We start from the raw sequence: 21,369 nt of genomic DNA on the forward strand, positions 1-21,369 counted from the left end.
ATTTGCATCCCAAGATCTGGCCCTGATATCACAATTTCATTCTTGTTCCTCTCATAATCTCAATTAGGTCACCCAAGTGGTCAAATAATTAATATCTTAGTCAAACAGCAAATGATTAAGTTTACTTTTATCTTCCTACCAACTAAATTCTTGTAGATAATTAAGGTTCTGCATTATGTGGAGAGCAAAGACAATATGTTATTGCAGTTGCATTGTATCTCTAACAGTGGCATATATTTTTGGTTAATATAATACACAAATGCTGCAGTTTTTCCTTTTTTTTATTATTGTTCAATGTCAAAAAAAAAAAAATCCCTGTCAGACTGATGCTCCCAGTGAGCCTGATTTCATGTAATTGTACTCTGATATCAGGGGGTTATGTGATTTTTGAAGTGATCATGTACACAGTAAAATGTGGTAAGCATAATGGGAGAGCAGCCTTTCTCTGATTTCCCAAAAGCACATTATCACAGCTGGATTTCTCCCTAGTACTGAAATTAGCACATGCATGTAAACACAATCCCCTGTTTTCTTTTGTTGTTTAACATCTGTGCATGTCCAAATAAAATGAGTCATGCAATATAGGCTTCAAAAAGGGACAGTTTTATTTTGTTAGGATTATTTTAATATTCATTTATGTGCTTGTTAAACCCTAATATTATGTGCCTGTTATGTGTGAAGGCTGTTTTCCTAAGCTTTTTATCTAATTAGGACAGATCTCCTGTCAGGATATAAAGTAATCATCTTCCTTATGGATGTAACAAACATTTGGAAATTAAATGGGAGTACAAAAAGAGTGCACTATTAGTAGGGCTGAAACTTCAGAGTAACCATGATTAATCGGTAATTGAAATAATCATTAACTAATTGAGTAATCGAGTATGGAGACTCTAAAACATGCCTTTTGTTGACAGAGCAACCCAATTAGAGCAGTAATTATACCAACATTTTTTTTAAATATTAACATTTTTTTTTAATTAAGATAACAAAAACATATTCATCTGTCAAGTCTCTTAATGTGTATGATGTAATGCTGTGAGATTAGAAGATGTGGCATTGGGGGTAAACATCTCTTTTGGAAGGCCAAAGCTAGAGACTGCACCGCTGAATCCACTTCATTCTCCAACTTCAATTTGGACCTGAGGTCCCAGACATACAGTACCAGAATACCATCATAGGACACACCCAGCCTCCTGGCAAGGCCATCTGAACACAGATCCACAGGAAGCCAGCCTGGAATAAGCCTTCCTGAACATTAGAGACACTTCACCTTTCCAAAACAGAGATCAACAGAGGTCACAGGTCTGGTAAAGCTAGGTGAAGCTACTCCTGCTATTCAGTTTCGTTTTTTAATGATTTCTGAAAATGTCCTTTTTGTTGCAAGCCAACACAAGAAAATAGCAACCACAAAGTAGCAAACCAAATCCAAAAATATTTTTAGTTATTGTTTTTTAGGTTAAAACAAACCTAATTCCAATAAGGGTTTAAACATTAATATGACATGAACTTTTATGCGCTTCCTAATATCGTCATTATATTTGATTGCAAAATATGACCAGAGTCCCATCCTATCTTCTAGCGCTATTGTGAAATGCATGAAACCAAGTTAAATAAGCTAATGGGATCTCCACCCTGATGATCTCCTGAATCACAGAAGGTTAAGAACCAATTATCTTAACAGATAATGATTTCATATTAGGCAAATCGTTTAACAAAATATTATTTCACAAAATGTTTTATTCAAATGGTTGGAACACATTCCAATTGCTCTAAATGCATTTAAAAGCTAATCTGACCTAATTACAATCTCTTCAATATAAACATTGGTTCTCAAACATATACATGTTGAACAGCTACCTAATTATGTATTTCAGGTAACCGCCAAAAATTTTATTTTTTTTAATCCCAGCAGTTCAATTTCAGATAGGCTTAGATCAGGTGGAAAATGATTTATTCTAAATCTTGAGAATCCACATCAATAAAATTTTTTAGGGCTGGGTATAAAATTTTATTGATAACCAGCCCTATAAATAATGTAAAACCGTCACTTGTTTTTGAGGAGACACAGGTTTTAGAAAACCTAATTATTATAACATTGTTTACATTCTCTAAAAGAAGATCATGAAAATATTTTACTGGGATAAAAACTAAAAATATAATTTGATAGTCAGGGGACCTGGTTGTAAGTCAAAGGAAATGGCCAGATCAAACAAGGCAAAGAAATATATTAAGGAGTCAAATAGTAACAATGTAACACCTTTCCTTGTCGACCAATATGGGTATTACAGTTTTTTTCTGTAAGACTGGGTTTTGTATCATAAGCATCTAGCATCATGGCTGTCTTTCCAATTTATTGTTAGAAATCCCACTTTGCTCTAGTCCTACCCAACCAATAAGACTGATATAAGAACCACAAATCTCTTTGAAAAAGTTGTTAAAATTAACCCACAAGTGTATAAAACCATGGTGGGCAATGCAGAGCGTGCATAAGGAAACGTGGGCTCAGTGCAACATATATACATTTTTCTTTTAACTGATTCATTCACCACAGTTTCCCCATAGTGGGACAATAAAGGATTTTTCTATTGTATTTACAACATATTGACAACACTTTCTTTTGAACAACTTCCAGTACAGCTTTTATTAACATCTAAAGCAATGTCTTTTTTTTTATTCCACTTTGGTCTGTCAACAAATAATTTCCAATACAACTTCGCTTTCGCTTTTTCTACGGTTGGAGGAAAAATGTATAATCATTTAAGATGTGAGGTAAAGCCAAACAAAATAATAACATATACAAAATAAGAAGATATAAATTAAAGAAAAATTCATACTACAGTATTCACTATACTCTCAGTATGTGGCATGACTGCAGGGCTTTAGTATATGCAAACAATAAGAACTCTGCAAGACCATCTGCTCAACCAGCATGGGTTATTTTAAGTCTAAAGTAATAAGGTCAAAGTAAGAAGGAAATAAGAGAAATATGCTACAATATAGCCTGTGAAAAATAAAGGGTAAAAAGAAGGCATAGACTATGAGTTTGAATTTAAAAACTTATATAAGACTGTAAAATATAGGGTAGAAAGGCTAACCTTAGTGACTTGATATGTGCTTTCACCTTTATACAATCTTTTAATTTAAGACCAACTCAGTTTTATTATATAAATATTAACATAATATTTAGAAAAACTACAGCTATGTTTATCTAATATTTTTATAAGATTTATTTTTATTTATATCACTCTCAATTTAAAAAAAGGCATAATTTGCATTTGTCAAATCTAAAAAGAAGAGTAGAAGCTAAGATAACAGATGCTTGAAAGAGCTCATTAGTTGGGACACAAATCACTCATGCATTAACTCATAAGATAATGGAACATCCTGTAAGGTTAATTAAAGTTTTGGAAGACACCTTTTAACATTTTCATTAAAGGGATATTATGTAACAATTTTTCTTTGTTAATTCCTGGAATAGATGACTGAATTTACATATATGTTATTATTGGTTTATTATTACCTCCACCAATAATCAGAAACATTCTCATAAGTGAACAGTTTTATATTAGTTTATACATAAGGCTGGTCATCTAGTTTGCGAGAGCGCCATGACAGTTTGCAATCTTGATAAAAAGGTTGCTGGCAAGGGACAAAATAGTACTTAACTGCGAAATAACAGTGTGTTTTCTCTTGCTGTCAGTCCATAGTGATTGATAGGCAGCAGTGAAGATAGTTTGTGAACACAAACCCAAAAACTGAAAGTCTGCATTACTGCAGCGCAACGCAGGATATGTATATAGTATATGCAGCGACTGCATAAGAAATTGTCTTACTATTCCTAAAAATTTGCAAACGAGAACTTAAAAGACATCGAAACTGGAGATAAAAAAAGAGGATAAACATCAGGCAAACCTTCTCCAGTTGGAAGCAGCTAATGAAGGAGAAAGATTTTAAAAGGGACTTTTAAGTTCCCATGTTTTTTACCTTTACAAGTGACTGAACTGTACTCCCTTAATTAGCATAAAGCTAGATTTTTCAGTTTAATTATTCAGTGATGCTTGTTACCATAGAAGCTTAGCTTAGGTAGAACCCGCAAACATATACCAATCTTGATGGTAGATCTCTTTACGTTTATATGGATTTAGTAGCTGTCAAAGTCCCAGTGAATGCTGGCTTTTTGTCACAGTAAATGCCAGCTTGTAGAGCCTTCACTATATTTCAGATGAAGTAGTTATATCCGTGTTGTTGAAGCTTTTTGACACACGGCGGCTACCATTTCCAAAATACATGTTTGAGATGACATGCTAGGTTTAGTGTTTAGTGAAATACTCCAATTTCACCACCAAATGGCAGTAATTCTTACATAATAAACCTTTTAAGGCAATCAGGACAATATTAAAACAGTCAGATATTCAGGAGAAATCCCATAAAATGTCCTCAAATATTGAGCTACACAGAATAACATAACTATAATCTTTCTGAAAATGTTTGTTATTCACTTCTTTATTTACCACTTATATGTCACAGTTGGACAAGAAAATCTTACCCTCTGCCTGATCTCCTCCTCCATTTTGACCGGAGAGCCCAGCTCAGCTACCTGCTTAACGCCATCGCTGGCTAAGCCACCGAATTCCCAAAGCACATAATTTTTTGAATGGGAGGCACCGATGATAGCTGACCAGTGATTGGTGCGACCTGTAGAGTAGAAAAATAAAAACATATATATTATTAGATGGAATACCTTAACTTTTTCTAATATTATCTCCCCTTCCCCTCTTGCATTTTAATACTCAGGAAGCAGAGTACAAATACCTTTTTCCTATTAAATGACAAACCAAAAATCTCCTTCTTTAAGGAAATAATAACTTCAATTTCCTAGAAGGAATTCATTTCAATCCAAGAATAATTTATTTTTAAAACAGACATCCTACAGGATGTGACATTACTGCCATGCTTGCTTATGAATACTTGCTGTCATTTGCTCAAGCCAAAGGTCTGCAGATCCAACAGACCCAAAAATATTGTTTTCTGAAATATGTTATTTATATGCAAGTCCAGAGATTGTGTAGCCTCACTCGTATCAATACCAAGAAATAGTTGTCAGTAAATTAATACAGCAGCGGTGAAAGCTAAATATCAGTTACATTTCCTACTATGGAAATTCATAAGGTGTGGAATATTGTCTACCATGTTAGGATTTATTGATGTCTTTTTAATGTTTACAGTTCATATTTTCATTATTCTAGCAGTTTTTGCTATTGAAATGCAGTCTTGACCTTATTGCTCAATGTTTTTACATTTTTTCATCATATTCTCCTATTGTGGTCCTCCCGCATATGTAACATATATGCTCTTTGACTGCAACAACATCAAACACTGACTTGAGTATATGAGTAATAAATCAGCTAGACGTAATATATACAGGAGAGTAGGCAAGAGAGAAGATCAAAGCATGATTATTGGCTTAAGATTTGTTCCAATTCATGTCAGAAAAAAAAAAAAAAACAAGCAAAAGGTAAAATACAGATCCAACACTAAATTCATAAGACAGAAGTTAAATTATCAAACAAAATTCAAAAGCATAAAAAAAGAATCAGGTAGAACCCAACCAAGGAACCACTCTAAATTAAGTTAAAACTAGGTTAGATGTTTTACCTTGAGGGTTGAGATGTGACTAGAGATCTAACATAATAGGATTTTATAGCAAACGATTCAGAGATGTGGCCAATGGGTGGCAAATTTTTATCAGAGGTGGCTAATCTAGCCTCATAAAGTCAAAGGCATGTACAGAAAATAGTTCCAAACATGTCCAGCTCCACAATATAAACATGTGCTTAATCCAGCAAACTGTAGCTCATGACAGAAATGCATATGGAAGATGCTATCAAAATTGACACAAAATTCGAAGAAAAAAAACTACAAAAATGCAAACAATGTGAATGTAGTAAACAACTGAAGCTGTCCATTAAATACACAGAAGCATATGTAGGTGCATACATTTGTATGTATCGCACCTGAAGCAGTGATATATTTTTCTTAATTTTCATTATGTGGTCTTTGCCTATGTCTCGTCAAGCTAGACAGATAAGCAAGGTCCCTTTGCTAAAGCACTATGATAGGAAGCATGCAGGCTCATCGTTACAACCTCATTCCTTACTGCCAGCACTATTTGAGAGCATGCCTGGGACTAATGTTAAGAAAAGTGGTCTCAAACTCCACTCCTTAAAGACTAGTCTCCTGCACCTTTTAGATACTTCTTTGCTTTAACACATCTGATTACAGAAATAACTGTCACTTTTGGACGGCACAAAGAGGCTTTGAAAAAGTTGTCAACTTCTGTTTTCTATTTCCTTATGTAGTTTCTTGTTTTCAGCTTGTAGTTTCTGCTGTACATGTGCCCCTGGAGCCGACCAGAATGGGGAAAAAGCTGCATAGAGCTCCAGACCCTTTGATGGGTAGCTCTTCTTCCTCTCGCATTGTACATGTGTCAAGCATAACTTAGAGTTAACACAACTTTGCTTAAGGGGGGTGGCTGGATGATTACTTCCAGCACAAATTTGTTTACTAAGGGCATATAAACAGAAGCTGCTGTACCGGGCAGGGAGTCAGATTAAAAGTTCAGATTTTTTAACACAAGCAAATGTCATTCCCCTCTTTCCAGCATCCACTGCTCCAGCACACAGTTTTTTTTATTTTGTTCTATCTACATATCCACCATGCTATTCGCCATTTTGCTTTCGCCTATTTATCCAATTTGTGCCACAGGCATCGTTTGGAGCAAGTCCTTTGCATCGCTACTTATTGATTTGCTCCTGAATGCGCCTTTACATATGGATAACATGTAAATGACTTGTTACATTACCGGGTCAAATTTTAACATACCCTTACAAGTTGCATTACACCTATCCTTTAGAACCACTGACTAATGGTTCAAAATCACCCTGGTAAGTGATAACAATTAGGGAAAACTAGGCAGGGTTTTGCTTAGTGAAGCTGAATTTAATTACTTCTGATCAGTTCTTCTTATACCAAGAAATTCAATCTAAGACTATGTCAAAGTCGTTTATCTTTAATACTCTCTTCCTTTGGTGACTATAAGAAAATATGACAACGCTGATAAAATAGAGAAAACTTTGTGCCAGTAAAAAAATTGAAATGTCAAGGAAAAAAGGGGCAGTGCCATAATGGGTACTCATATGGCACCACTGAATAACACTGAACAATGTAATATGTGCAATGTTATAATAACTATTAACCAAGGAAATGACTTAGTTCAAGAGAAAATCAATCTGTAGAGCCTCAAGAGCCGTGATGAAAAAGAAGCTACTCAGCTTGCCCTCTCCTTTAAGGTTATTCTATCTATGAAATGTGTGCTTGGATGGGAACACATGTGTGAGAGTAAATTATACACACACACACACACACACACCAGTTACTGCCTGCCTAAAATAGTAAATTAGGGGTTTCTTCAATTCCAGGGTTTATCTTATTTCACTCTAATCGGTATATTGATCTGACTGGAGAGAGGCAGATTTAGACAAGAGCAGCAGTGTAATCCGTAAGTCTTTTCACATCCTGATAGTTTGGCTCAAGGTTATATGCACATCACACACAGCTTTCCAACTATAGCTTACCACCTCTATTTATTTGTATGATACAGCTGCAAATAAGTATTTTAACACCAGAGAAAATCAATGTTAATATTTTTTACAGTAGCCTTTGTTTGCATTTACAGAGGTCCAACATTTCCTGTACTTTTTCACCAGGTTTGCACACACTGCAGGAGGGATTTTGGCCCACTCCTCCACACAGATCTTCTCTAGATCAGTCAGGTTTTGGGGCTGCTGCTGAGAAACACAGATTTTGAGCTCCCTCCAAAGATTCTCTATTGGGTTTAGGCCTGAAGACTGGCTAGGCCATGCCAGAACCTTGATATGCTTTTTCCAGAGCCACCCCTTAATTATCCTGGCTCTGTGCTTCTGGTCATTGTCATGTTGGGAGACCCAGCCTTGACCAATGCTCTAAGTGAGTGAAGGAGGTTGTTGACCAAAATCTCACAATACATGGCCCCAGTCATCCTCTCCTTAATACAGTGTGGTCACCCTGTGCAGAAAAACATCCCCAAAGCATGATGCTACCATCTCCATGCTTCACAGTAGGAATGGTGTTCTTGTGATTTTACTCATCATTCATCTTCATCCAAACACATTAATTGGAATTATGAGTAAAACTTTCAATTTTGGTCTCATCTAACCACATGACTTTATTCCATGACTCCTCTGTATAATCCAAATGGTCATTGGACAACAAGACGGGCCTTGACATGTGCTGGTTTAAGCAGGGGAGCCTTCCATGCCATGCATGATTTCAGACCATGACATCTTAGTGTATTACCAACAGTAACCTTGGAAACGGTGGTCCCAGCTCTTTTCAGGTCATTGACCATCTCCTCCCGTTTAATTCCGGGCTGATTTCTCACCTTTCTTAGGATCACTGAGGCCCCCAATGATCTTCTATTTTTAGCCTCTTCCATTTTCTAATGATTGTTCCAATAGTGGACCTTTTTTCACCAAGCTGTTTGGGCAATTTCTCTGTAGCCCTTTCCAGCATTGTGGAGGTATAACATTTTGTCTCTAGTGTCTTTGGAAAGCGCAATGGTCTTGGCCTTGTTAGTAGTTGGAATCTTACTGATTTTATGGGGTGGACAGGTGACTTTATGCAGCTGACGACCTCAAACAGGTGCATGTAATTTAGGATAATAAATGGAGTGGAGGTGGACATTTATAAGGCAGACTAACAGGTCTTTGAGAGTCAGAATTCTAGCTGATAGACAGGTGTTCAAATACTTATTCTAAAATGTAAGATATAAATAGTTGAAAAAAAATATTTATAATTGTGATTTCAGGATTTTCTTTTTTAGATTATGTGTCTCACATTGGACATGCACCGTTTTTGACAATCTCAGACCCCTCCATGATTTCTAAGTGGGAGAACTTGCCAAATAGCAGTGTGTTCAAAAATGTATTTTCCTCACTGTAACTACTGAGAACCATGTGGATGGTCTAAGCCACATGTCCATTAAAATAATTTCTTATGTGGTTTTGGTTTGCACAGGATAGATAGAATATGCATAGGATAGAAAATTTAATCAGTGTGTTTCTTCTAATTAGAATAATATTTTTTCAGATTGGCCTAACCAGAGCCCTCATTTAAATCAAATAGAGAATCTATGTATTGATTTAAGATGATGGCATGAAGGCTTTTCAAGACATCAACATGATCCAATTGTTATTATCTTACTTTCTGGACCATTTGTTTCTGACAAGTTTTAATTTTTGGTTTCTCAAGAATGTTTTGTTTTGTTATGTGCTGTTCTCCAGATTTAGATAATGTTTTGAATTCTTAGATTTGCTACCCCCTAGTGTCCTTTTCTTTCCCCTTAGCTCCTTCTAGTTACTTCTGTCTGCTAATCAGCTAATTAGTCCATCTAGTGTTCCTTACAGTATATACACCCCTGTTGAGTTACTCATTGCTGGATCCTCGTCATTCTTTACGTTTTTTATGTTTTTTAATCCCTAATGTCTCCTAGTTTTAGGGTTCTTGAGTTTCTTGTTGATCGGTTCTGTAGAATGGATTCTGTATTTTTACTTCATTAAATTTAGCAAGAAATCATCTCTGCCTCTTCTAATCTGTATTTGGGTCCACGACATTCACCAACCTTGATGTCAATGGTGAATGTTCATTAGCATTTAACTGGGTTTAATTGCTGTAATGTCATAAGGATTCTTCAACTGATTATTGAAAAAGATATAATCATTACCACTTTTAACAAAACAGAAATTGAAATAGACAAAAATGTTTTCTCAAACTCTAGATTGTTTGATTTGTTCTACCTGTTTTTTATGCAAAAATGGTTCTGCATGTTTTTCTGCAAACAACTTAAAAACTAACAAACATGCTGTAGATGCATGGATGATGCAAACACCAAAACACACAATCATAAAAAACAGGTGCAAAACAAGAACACTGCAAAAGAAAAAAAATGCAATCAAAGGAAATAGATGCCCAGAAGTAAAAATTACTAGAAGTGTAATTGTGCTTACGAGGAAAGTCTTTAGGATGAATCTTCTCGGACCAGTTCCCATAGAAGGTCACTCTGTACTTTGCTGTTCCACAGGCACAACAATCAAGTAAAGGCTTATCTGTGCCATCTCCATAAAATGATTCTGTGTATAAAGGAGAAAATGGAGGACAATGAGGTATAGATATTGCATGCTATTTTAAAATTAGGTGACCATTCAGGAGAAGAGTGATCAAGAAAGTAAGAAGATGGAGGGAGCTGGGAAATGGTCATGGAAATTTGATTTCTGTACAGTTTTTTTTTTTGTTGTTTTGTTTTTTGCATTTTTTGCATATGCTGCAGGGCAATAAGGAATGAATGGTATTGAGTATTGAATTAATCTAAAGTTAAATGAATGATCAATCGACTTAGGATTTATTGATAAGCGTCTATTTTCTTAAAAAAAATGTTTTTTCATGTATATATGTATAGGGATCTTTTCATATTGTAACTTGAAGGGCCTCATGTCTTTTTAAAGTATGCTGAATTCAAAAATGGTACATTTTAGATTTTATCTATGCTCTGTTAAATGGTGAGTGAATACTGACTTCCTCACAAAATATTAAAGTTTTTATAAGATATAAGAAAATAGGAACCCCTTTAGGTTAAGTAAAAAAAAAGATATGTGAAATAGGTAAAACACATGATTTTCATTGTACAGAGAGACTATTTTCCTTCTTGTTTCAATGAAGTGGATGGAAGCTGTTATATAGCTGTGTTTTTGGTATAAGCATTTACACCAAAAACTCTCCTAGCATTTAGTTTTAAATGGGGGTTCTGGTTGCTCTCAGAGGAATGTTAAAACTTGGCTTTAAGAAGTACATTAACTCAAACAATCCTCCTTTCTCCCATGCTTATTGCCAGTAAATATTTTTCTACCATGGTACAAACATTTTGTAACGCTCCATGCTTCCATCACAGCAGAAAAGCTATGCTGCTCTGCCATGCAGCACAGCTAGATAGGCGCTTTTTAGGTGATAAGTTAGGAGTTTATCAAGTTTTTATATTAAAAAGAACCACATAAAGTACATTGTTAGTCCTTTTGGTTGGTTAAAAAGGGTAAATAATCCAGAACAGACTCTGAATGGATTTACTATGTTTCTGCTCTACCATTAAGAGCATCATCTAGTGGACAGTGGTAACTTAACACTGAAAACTAATTCCTTTTAAAAGCAAGTTATCAATAAATTGGATGGAAAAACATTTATTCCAAGTCCCAGCAGTGATATTAAGATAGAAAGAAAAATTGAAATTAACAATAATGATAAAAAAATTTAAAAAAAATAGAAAGAAATTAAAATATAACAATATAAGAAAGACTCAGAAAACCAAATAAGCTATAAAATATACTATTTTGTCAGTAACTGGAGCTTACCTTTTTCACAAATTTGCTTTGTCAAAGAACCTTCATCCTGGAAATAGATGATTCTTTTCTGTACAATGCTTGCTCTATACAGAAAAAAACAAGCAAAAGAATTGTGCGTGATGCAACATTATTAAGCCAGCGCCAAGATCATAATCCTTAAATTTCTTTTCCATCAGACTTAACTAGGTGGGCTTTTATTTACACTATATATTTATTTTCTTTGTAGCCTTGAAAAGTGAATTATATAAATCTAGTAAGGTCTAAACATTTTATACCAATACATTAGGCCAAAAATAAATAAATAAATGTAGAAAAAAAGTCCCTGAAAACTAGGACTTGGCCCCGAAGATTCAGACAAGCACCCATTACAGGTCCCTCCCGCTTCCTCTCTGCTGTGCTACAGCCCTCTCATCACAGATATCCAGCTATTGCTCATTCACTGTCGTGATGAAAACAGCAATGATATGCTTTAAGCCCCTGTCACACCTTGACGATTAAGCAAGCGTATGCCTGACTTTCCAGAATCTTCTGAAACACTGGCATATGCTGAACTTTTCTTTAAATTTTTGGTCAATACATTACGAGTTCAGAACTTGTGTCCAACAAAAACCTAACTTATGCATAACGCACAACAGTGAAATGTCCATGAAATGTCACAAGGGGGGTAGCATTCGGAGGTTCCCAGCCTGCATAAAAAAATTTCTTGAATGCAGGGAGGATCCATCACATATCTTCACTCTAACCCTACAACTGGATCAGAGTCAAGGTGATGAGATCATGCAGATGATGGAGGACAACTTGTATGTATTCCCATCTCTGCCTTACCAGATCCTCCATCTCTTGTTGAACGTCTGCTCACCACGAAGTCTGGAAGAGTACTGATGGTTTCCTCCTTTGAACCCCTTTTTTTATACCAAAACACTGCCAATATGCCATTATACTGTAGCTGTAAGTTAAAAACACGTTCAGCTGTCGTTAGGAAAACGTTAAATACATTGCTATGAATTAGAGATACGTTCCTAATAAGTTTTGCATTAGTTAAGCACAAGTAACCCATGTATGAGCATATGCTGGCAACGTACTTGCCATATGTCGATGTGTGTCAGGGTGCTTCAGTGTGCTTCAGCAAGCTTATAACTTATATAAAACTAACCCATAACATTGACCCACAGCTGCAGCATACCATTAATCTTAAGCTTAGACAGTAGTAGGTGCTGTGGGGAGAGGGGATGTAAGCAGGACAAAAGTCTAACTGTTTCTGCTAAGATTATTTATATGCCTCTGATTAGTTGTTATTTGACCAGAAGTACTGTATAACTGCTAAAGGTAGTAAGAACAGTGGGAGGAGGCAGAGGAGGTTGAGTTTTTTTTTTTTTTCATAATTATCTCTCATATGTTACTTAATGATAAATGAAGCTTATGTGACAGATACATTTTTTTGTTCATAAAAGTTACCTAGTGCACCTTGAAGAAATGCATGATGAAAAAAAAGAAGATTAAAGTTTTAGAATCTAGACGATAAAAACACCAAAGTAAACTTAAAGGTCCCATATTATGCAAAGTTCACATTATAAACATTTTGTAAAGGTCATATGTGTCCTGAAGCCTGTGTATGAGGTTCACAAATAAAAAAAAAAAAACTTTCATTTTTATTGCCTTGTATCCAACTCTTAGATAATGTGCGCTCAAACTAGTCTGTTGAAAAGCAAGCCCTTTATGATGTCATAAGGGGAAATGTAGTAGCCAATCAAGCTCTGGCCTGCATGTAATGTATAATTCCGTGCTCCTAGGCCAACCTTATGATCCGTGACTGGTTGTCATGGTTGCGAGTTGTGGGAGATTGGCCTTCAGGAGGACAGGGTTGTGGAAAGGCAAAACACATGCTATGTAAATATATATATCTATAGATATATATATGGATGTGTATATATATATATAAATATATATATATATATATATATATATATATATATATATATATATATATACATATATACATATAGCATAAATTTTTTTTTTGTTTGTTTTTTTTTCAAATGTAGCATATGTAACCTTTAAAGTAAATGTGAGCTTGAACTAAGTCCTAAAGAAAGAAATCAGACATTGTATGTGCGTTCAGTTATACAGTGTGTTGAAACAAGCAGAATGACAGGCCTAGAGTAATGCTCTTTGAAAGAGAGGCCCAGCAAGGGGGTGGTTTCCTAAATTAAGCCATTCCACTCTTTGGTGGGTAGCACATATCTAAGAGGGCTCTTGACATGTAAATTGGTCAAAAATAAATTCCCAAATGCCAAAGCACTTGAAAACAAGAATTAAAAAAGCCACCAGGGATGTGATTCTATACAAACACCAACCTTGGTCAAGGAAAGTTTCCATGGAGATAAACCCTGACAAGGAGGGACTGAATGATGGCATCACTGAGGCCAAATGGGCTGAGTCCAGTTGAATTTTTTTTCTATGCTACTTCTTGGTAAAGAAAAGACTGAACTCTGCCACCACATATAGAGATTATTGCTGAACAAACCCAAAATTAAAGGCTAAAAGCTTCCAACAAGAACAGATGGGTAAAACAAAAAATATATGAATGGTTTCAAAAGTATTTTCATTTTGTTTTGAAGTTTCTTATTCTCTTTGTTTGTACTATAGATTTTTTTTCTCTGTATGTGTTGTAAAGTGTTTTTAGAATTAATCTACTCTAAACTTGAAAAAAAAAAAAACTCACTGAATTTATTATCAAAGCCAGCCAAACTTCCGGTCTTTAGAGAACTACAAGAGCTGATTGTCCTCAATAAAATGTGGCTTAGAGTAAGACACTGGACAAAACTGAACATGAACAGGTAAAAAAAAGCTGCTTCAACTGGGGGGGGACTCTACAGTGACTGGTAGCTCATCCAATCGATGAGTGTGTATGTATATTCAAAATAGGTTACGTAATACCATGGTTGTTAGAGATATGGTTTTATCGTGTGGAGGACCAAGCCTGCCATACTTATAAATACATAAATAAATGACTCATAAATATAATTCATTCGCAAAATAATAGCTTAATGTTAAAATCAAAGAGCTATTAAATCTGTTAAACTGGTAAAATTACAAATGTATAAAAAAGTATTTATAAAAGTATTTATTCCAATCTTACATATATATATATATATATATATATATATATATATATATATATATATATATATATATATATATATATACTCATTTTTTCCACCTTCAATTTTCCTCCTGTTTTCCCTCTATGTGCAACTTATTGCAAATAAAACGCAAAGACAGCAGGCTTTTGAAATTGCGTCACCACTGCAGCTTCTCTTCTACTGGCTGAGGTCAGTAGCTGTAGGCGGTTGTCTGCCTGGCTGTATACAGCCAGTGGCAATGGCTAACTTCCATCATGTTTTTGCTAATGACCATAGCTGGGTTATAGATTCTACAGTAGAATTAGGGTTGTACAGTCAGCAGTAGGTAATGTTATTATTCAGGCTACTTTATTGTGCTATGTTAACTGCCTAACCCAAAAAGCAAATTAGTTTGCAGGGGCATAACGGTGCATTGGTTTTTGGGGTACCTTTCACATAAAAGCATCCGCTGCAGACAGACTATTTTCCACATTTAATCACATAAAACATGGAGCCCCATCATTGAATTAATCAAATCTAGTAATTGTGGGGGAAGAAATACAGCAAACGGCATTCTAATAATTATTTTAAAGTAATCATACATGGAATATCTATGTCCTAATATAGAGCGGAGCTATTTATTCAAATATGTATTCTAAATCCAGGGACTTTCAGTTACATATTTCTTCATGACTTTAAGATATGTCATAATATTACACTGACCTTAACAAAACATTTATCCAGCAAATTGTGATAAATGGAATATCTATATGCATGGCTCTTAAGTCACTCAATTAATGGATGTAATTAATATTTGATGTCACTGAAATCTAAATCTTTTATCTGGACTTAAGTTTATGTAATAAAAAAAATATTTTTGACAGTTTTAGCACATCTTTACTGATTTTCAAAATACAGTGAGTGGGTCAAACCAAATCTAACCAGATCTTAGTTTGTTTGCCAGTAATCCATGCTAACTTTCTAATCTCTCTATAAAAATACCTAAAAGCACCGAAACCTAGCTTCTTATTTTTGCTCGACGAAGGGGAATCAAACATCTGAATTGAATATTTTTTTGTTCAAACATAATCTAACAAAAAATAAAATTGATTCTCTATCTTATATCAAATTGAAGGATGTATACAAATGAAAGTTTTCTTGCCTTTTTTAAACAAATGTCTCACCAGTCATTCTCAGTCCTGGTTAATTTCATATTGCTACATTGCTTTGCAATGAGTATTTAAAAAGTTCAACATAAGCAAAACAACCATCACATCTTTAATTGTTCTCTCTTTAATTCAATCTCACTTCAATTTCTCATATCTCAATGAGAGGGAGGAGCAAATTTTGCCTTTGCTGCTTGCCAACTTTCCTGGGCTGGCCAGACAATCAGGCAGAGTAATGCTTCTTTAACATCCAATTTAAATTTAAATTTAACTTTACTGGATCCACGATACCATCATTCGCAATCATCAGAAAGAGCAGTGGTCTCAGTATGTGTGTGTGTGTGTCTGTGTGTAGGTGTCTTGTAATGTTGTAAAACAATATACTGAAAAATTAGAAAGACTAAAAAAAAACCTCCTTCAAGTTATGTAAAAGTAATATTTTGCCTTTTCTTTAATCTTCTCCAACCTTACATCAGATTATCATCTTTCTTGTTTCCTTCCATTAGCTAAGGTCATTAAACTGAAATAGACATATTAGATTTAATGAAACGATGATGTATAGATTTTATGTCCTCTTTGATCATCATATAACTTGGTTTATTGAAATAAATCAGCTCTGAAAGCTGTGTTGTTCGAAGCGCTGTTCTCAAATATTAAATGATGCACTCAGACTGACTATTAAAGAGCATAACACCACCACTCATGCTTGGAAATGGAGGAAATTTGCAAATAAATTGATTCTCGCCTACAAATAGAAATATAAAGGATTATGGTAATTCTAATGTTGAAAGTAATGTATCTCATTCTGGTTGTATGAAACAGTAAGTGTGTAATTAATAAAGAGGCTTAGCACCTCTTGATTTGACTAGCTGGAAGTGCTCTTGCTAGAAAATTCAATCTCATATTTGATGGAATACAACATTTCTATGCTGTCAGGAGATTTACCATCTTCAAATATGTTGTCTCTGTTAACTGACAGCTAGCCCCTACTGAAATCTGGTTTTGAGCTGTTAAAACATGTTTAATGGTGGAAGAAAAATTTATCAAATAAATATCTAATTTTATTACTTGTTTATTAATTTGTCATTGTATTTTATTATTTCATTTCATAATCTAAAGAATTGTAACTTTATAATTTTTTTCAAACAGTATTAGAAAACAAAAATACAAATGGCTATTTGATTTTTGATTTTTTTTTTTTTTTTAAATACAAACATTGATGGTGAATACAGAGTTTCTCTTTCTTTGTATCAAAGTAGGGTGGTTGAAACTTTGAAAATACTGTGTTTAAAAATGTACTTAAGTAGTCTGATTCAATGTTAAAAACTCAGCTATTTCAAAGTAGGAAATAAACTTAAAATATAAGAATGAATGAAATTATTCTAAAATAGCAAATTTGGGCAGAAAAAAAATATTTTCTACAACAGTAATTTCAACTTAAACTTATCATACCAATTCTTACACTGATAATGCAATATATGTCCCAATAGGATAAAGAATGTCCATCAAAGGTATTGTCAGATTACTGTATTTACACCTGATTTTCAAAAAGCTCAATTTAGCTGTGTGGGTAGAGTTTCCAGAAATTTCAACAAGGGTAGTATAAGTTTTACAAGAATTAGTAAAAATACTTATGTAAGCAGAGATGGATAATAAAGTTCCCTAAAGCAAAAACACTATAATTTTGTTCCCTTAACCCCAGTCATTTCTGTTAAGCTGAAAATGCAAACAGTTGCAAGTAACCTCTGTGCAGGTGTCATACTTTTTCTGGACCTGAATTAATATAAGGGCTTTTTTTATTTTTAAAAAGTTACTCAATAATGTAACTGAGTAAATATGCTAGTTACTACCCAACTCTGCCTGTGGAAAATTCTCTTGTTCCCCCACATACTTGTAAGGTTTTTCCTGAGATTTTTGTAAATAAACAGTAATGTTTATCTACAAAAGGATAAACAACGCTGTCTGAAATCTGAGTAAGGCTCTAAAGTAATTTGAGCTTGGGCTAAAGCAACAATGTCAAATATATTTCTCATATGAAGTGACATCTGGTCTCAGAAAATTACCAAAAATGGCCATTGATTTTTTTATTTTTGTTTAAATGTGTTTTTTTACTTTTTAAATCGAAATGAAAAACAGATCTGAAGTCATTTTTAAAGTTTCGCTCGTTGCTTTTGGCAACCAAAAAAAAGAAAGCTTTGAATTTGAATTTAAATTTTTGTACATTAAAACAAAAATCAATGTTTTTTGGGGGTTTTTATATATACATTTCTGGAAAAATAAAACAACTAAATGTGTAAAATATATACTACTCAAAACCTGGAGAGCAGATTCTTTTTTTTAATTATCTTTTCGCTACTGAAGGCTACAAACAAAAGTTAACCTAGATGCCCCGTCCAACCCAGTGGCCGTTCAGTGGAGCTCCACCGTTGATCCTCCGCACCGCACAGCTCAGTCCGGCCTGCTCTGGCGGTGCTCTCCATTGAGCAGCAGCATTTCACATGGAATCCAAGCTTAATCTAAATGTCTAGTGCAGTCCCCAGTCCTGCAGGTACTAAGGTTTAAGAGTAGAATCAGCTCAGGACTTCCTTTTATTCGCTGGCTTTTAACACTGGCAGGACTTAGTTGTTATGACCATTTTTATTTAGCTTCAACATGTTCATTTAATTGCCTTATTTTATATTTTTATGCAGTATTTTACAATTTTTTTGTGTTTTATCATTTTTAGCTATGTTCAGCACTTTTTTTTTCAAGTGCAGCTGTTTTAAAGCACTCTACAAATAAAGATGATGACACAGGAGGCTGGCCGCTAACTGTTGGCTTTTGTGACAGTGCTGTGGCACTTGTGGCCAATAGGAGCACTAGATGTGAACATTGCAGGTTTAGACACAGTAGCGGCCAAAAGTTAGATGGTGTGCCTTTAAATAATGAAGATAATGAGTGCATGAATATTTAGTTTTAAACTATGGCCGAGACAAAAAACACACTGCTCGTCCTGAAGGTGTGGTTTAACAACCAGTCTCTACTGTCCCCTCGCATATGGCTTCCCAGGGAGGCTGAGATGCTTGTTCCCTCTCTAGTTGGATCACACCCTCTGTTCTCTTTCTTTGGGAGGGGAACACCACAACATTTTGCGAGTTAAGGGGAACTTTCCTCTGCCGCCATGTAATGTTGAAAAAGTGTGTCATATGCAACACCACAAAAAGAACTAGAGACCTAAGGTACTCAGGGCAGATCTCATCCATCCCAAACGTCACCTCAGTGAGTTAAACAGAGGGAGGAGCTGCCAGAATCTCTCTGAAGCTGACCAACAGTCTTTCTCTATGGTCCCTCCAAACTTATTCCAGCCCTGGGTTTTCACCTTTGCAACCAACCGGGACTGCAGGAAACTTGGATTCACTATTACAACTCTTGAGCTGCTGCAGCCCAACGGAGCAGCAAAACTTTGCTGTCATCATATATTTTTCTTGTAGGTAATGTACTAAAACAAATTTTCAGCAAGCTGTAATTATATCTCTCAGAGCAATTATTTTAAAACACAAGCATCCGTCTTTGTCCCTATTTGTCTTTGTATATGTAAAAATGTTGCAGCTTTTTACGAGCTGAGTGCAGTGACACACTTCTGATCTCATATTCCCTCAATAATTTAATTTTACTAAATACTCCCAAATGGCTTCTCTCAGATGTGTCATAAACTGTTAAAAGGAAAGAATGTTCACAATTCAAATAATCTGAAAAGCACAGCAAAAGAGCTGTTGTTAACAAATAAAGCAAGAAGGCAGGATAAAAGAGCAGCAAAAAGATTAAGGAAAATCCCAGATGCTGTTTATTAGAAGAAGCTTGGGATAAGGAAAATGAAAACTCAGAGAGAATAAAGGAAACTCATCATGCTACAAGAGTCAGATAAAAGCATCCATTCCTAAAGATGTAACCTTTTAATTGCTTCATTGTATCATTAAACATAACAAAACGAAGTATGTACTACTCTCACTTTTTTTTAACCCAGAGCCCATGTTATCTTTCCATCACCTTCACTTTCATTATTTTGCAGCATGGACAAAAAGGGGGAGAAAACATGATTTTGTCAGGATTTATTTTCAACTTCTATAAACAAGCCCACAGTGTTAAATATCTCTGAGTGGTGACAATCAGTTGTTTGGTCAGGAACAATTGTTAAAAAGGGAGGAAAAAATACAAAGATTCAATAATGACACCTTGACATGTTAAATGTGTTTTGCCTGTTAGAGGGGAGATATTTCATAAAACTGCTTTATGGTTCATTGTGAATTTATAAATACATGTGGGTGGTAAAACTCACTATCCCATGGAGATTAAACAACAAAACTGATTAGAAATTGAGCATGTGCAGCAGTTTAAAACCTTAAGACTAAGAGCTGAATGAAAATATGAAAATTCAATTCTATTTACTTTTCAATTGCAGTTTTCTCACACATCATATGAAATATAAGCAAATCTTAATGTAGCTCTGTGAGACTACATCTGCTTATTGGTCTGTTCATTACTGATCTCACTACAGGACGTTGATTCAAACCAGCAGACAAAAAAAAGACGATGTTAGAACAAAGCAAAAGGAGACAGAATAAAAGGCAGTTTAATGCATTTTTGTCAAATTAGTGACTTAATATTTCCAGCAACTTCTCAGACTCCTCTAGTGACTTCTTTTGCTGAAGTTTCTAGCAACACATCTTGTGAGTTTTTCTGTATTGTTGGAGACTTTGGGGACAACACATTAAAGCACTGATTGCTTTTAATTTAAAGTGTCCTTCAACGGTAAGTGAGGGAGTTGGCCCCTCCCTCCCCGACAGGGAGTCAAACGTACCAGCTGCAGCCAATGCCTCCGGGCGGTGAGAGAAGCAATTCTCCTCTGTTTCTCTTAATGAAAATGAGTTACACAGCTGCAGAGTTTCCAATAACCCCACTTAAATTAAAAAATACGATTTTTCTTTTCTTTGAAATTTGCATTAATATAGGTCCTCCCGGCATTTAATTAATGTACAGCTTGATCCATGGTGTGTCTTTGTTGTTTTTAAGTTAAATTTGATAACATGAGACTGATTTATGTAGGATGAGTTCATGTAAATATTATTGAATGCTTTAGATTCCTTTATAGAGCTCATCTTTGATATCTTTCCAATATTAATATTTCTCTCTCAGCTGAATCAAAGTATTACAACACATGCCATTTTTTTTAAGTTTATTTATTTATTTTAATTAATCCTTTACTTCTCTGCTACACAATGTGGAAAGTCAAATGCTTCTTCCCTTTTTTCTGCATTTTGGCTTGTTATGTTGATCAGTGCCAATCTGTAGTTTTTGCGAGTACTGCATCCACATCCGCATCAACTATAAAAGGGTACAGTGATTCTATGGGCTTGCGCACTCCGTGCGCAGACTGGCACGGCAACCCAAAGTGCGAGTATATCTCAGCCTTTACTGTACATGGGACTCGAGGGTGCAAACTCTGCCCTTGGAAAAAGATCTCTTTTTCTGCATACTTTGCAGGTTGGCAAATCCTGTTTTGTTCCAAGTTTGGCCTATTTTTGATATTTTTCTAACCTGACAACAGCCAGATGCATG

General features: G+C 34.9%; 1 protein-coding gene across 1 annotated transcript in view; it reads right to left on the reverse strand.

Annotated features, from left to right (window-relative positions):
- spon1 (spondin 1) overlaps positions 1–21,369 on the reverse strand; it is an 81,608-nt gene that overhangs the window by 48,345 nt on the left and 11,894 nt on the right. Inside the window, exons 4-6 of the mRNA XM_015373661.1 lie at positions 11,496–11,569; positions 10,104–10,226; positions 4,547–4,695 (exon numbers count right to left, since the gene is read on the reverse strand). Of these exons, the coding sequence (XP_015229147.1) occupies positions 4,547–4,695; positions 10,104–10,226; positions 11,496–11,569 (346 nt within the window). The remainder of the gene's footprint in view (positions 1–4,546; positions 4,696–10,103; positions 10,227–11,495; positions 11,570–21,369) is intronic.

The sequence above is a fragment of the Cyprinodon variegatus genome, unplaced genomic scaffold (genome assembly GCF_000732505.1).
Source record: "Cyprinodon variegatus isolate N-32 unplaced genomic scaffold, C_variegatus-1.0 Scaffold5, whole genome shotgun sequence".
Classification (NCBI taxonomy): domain Eukaryota; kingdom Metazoa; phylum Chordata; class Actinopteri; order Cyprinodontiformes; family Cyprinodontidae; genus Cyprinodon; species Cyprinodon variegatus.